At 33.0% G+C, this 1,185-nt stretch overlaps 1 protein-coding gene across 1 annotated transcript; it reads left to right on the forward strand.

Annotated features, from left to right (window-relative positions):
- Positions 1–222: 222 nt before the first annotated feature.
- LOC129884958 (uncharacterized) lies at positions 223–925 on the forward strand. The gene is made up of 2 exons (XM_055959217.1): positions 223–342; positions 437–925. The coding sequence occupies exons 1-2, from the start codon at positions 276–278 to the stop codon at positions 691–693; spliced, it is 324 nt and encodes a 107-aa protein (XP_055815192.1). The 5' UTR covers positions 223–275; the 3' UTR covers positions 694–925.
- The last annotated feature ends 260 nt before the right edge of the window (positions 926–1,185 follow it).

Below are 1,185 nucleotides of genomic sequence, written 5' to 3' on the forward strand. Positions count from 1 at the left end.
AATATAAATTGTATCATTCTTTTTAGAACGGACTAAAAAAATGTGAGCCATATAAACAGAGATTTTTTATTTTTTTTAATATAGTCAATTTGCCTTATCTCATTCTTTATTTACAACTTTGCTTATTCTTTAAACAAATAATGCTTCAGAAAATATTATTTTATTATTGAAAAAAGAAAAGAGATGTACTAATGTGTTGCTATAAAATTGAACATTGGTGGAGAGAAGGAAATTCACCATTCGTCTATTTTCCAATCAAAGTAGCATCACACAATATGGCTGGAACACGTCCTTTGGTTAACTTTGCATTTTACTTTGCTGTTGTCCTAGCAGCAACTACTGGTTCATCATCTTACCTTCCATATTCTTACATAATATATTAGTGACTAATGTGTATATATATATTATTAATATTGGTTATATTCATGATATGCAGTTACTATGTCGCTGCAAGGAATGGCTGCGCGCGACATGTCTCTTGATATCGTAGCGATTGAACAGAAATTAATTCCGGTTGGTGATATAGTAACTTGCTTGAAAAGATGCTACGTGCAGAGTGATTGCAGCGATGGTTGGCTTTGTTCAGATTGCGCGAATGATGCATTTGATCAAGGTGGAAAGCACTGCGACAAGTTTACTGCTTCTGGACAAGGATATTTCGCGATGCTCAGTCAAGCTCAATTTGCAGTTTAGTTCGCTGCTGCAAATGAAGAAATAATTATTTTTCGTTTCTCTATGTTGTGTTTGTTAACTTCACTTGATCATGTGTTCGTCTAGTTTTATCATTATGGGTCCTCTCTCGTTCCTCTTTGTGTACTAAATAATAAGCCAATATTATGCTTGCTTTACAATAAATTAATGTGGCCTGTCATTGCCGTTGTTTGTGATCAATTATGCAGTAAAGTTTCCTTTCGTTCCTAGTTCACAGCTATATTTGTTACTTAAGTCAAATTATTTCAAAATCAAAACTAAATAGTGATTAGAGATAATTGGTATACAAAAATTGTTTCAACAGAGTAACTTTTAAGAGTAAAATATGAAATATGACCCCCGTTTATTTGGTGGAGTATTAATTAACTAAATTCTCATTGGCCATTGTATGAATTTAACACGAGTAAGGGACAAGGTCCTTGACTAAGAACATTAAGTAAATGACAAGTAAAACACAACTCGTTCACAGTCCTC

Source organism: Solanum dulcamara, chromosome 4 (assembly GCF_947179165.1).
Source record: "Solanum dulcamara chromosome 4, daSolDulc1.2, whole genome shotgun sequence".
Lineage (NCBI taxonomy): Eukaryota > Viridiplantae > Streptophyta > Magnoliopsida > Solanales > Solanaceae > Solanum > Solanum dulcamara.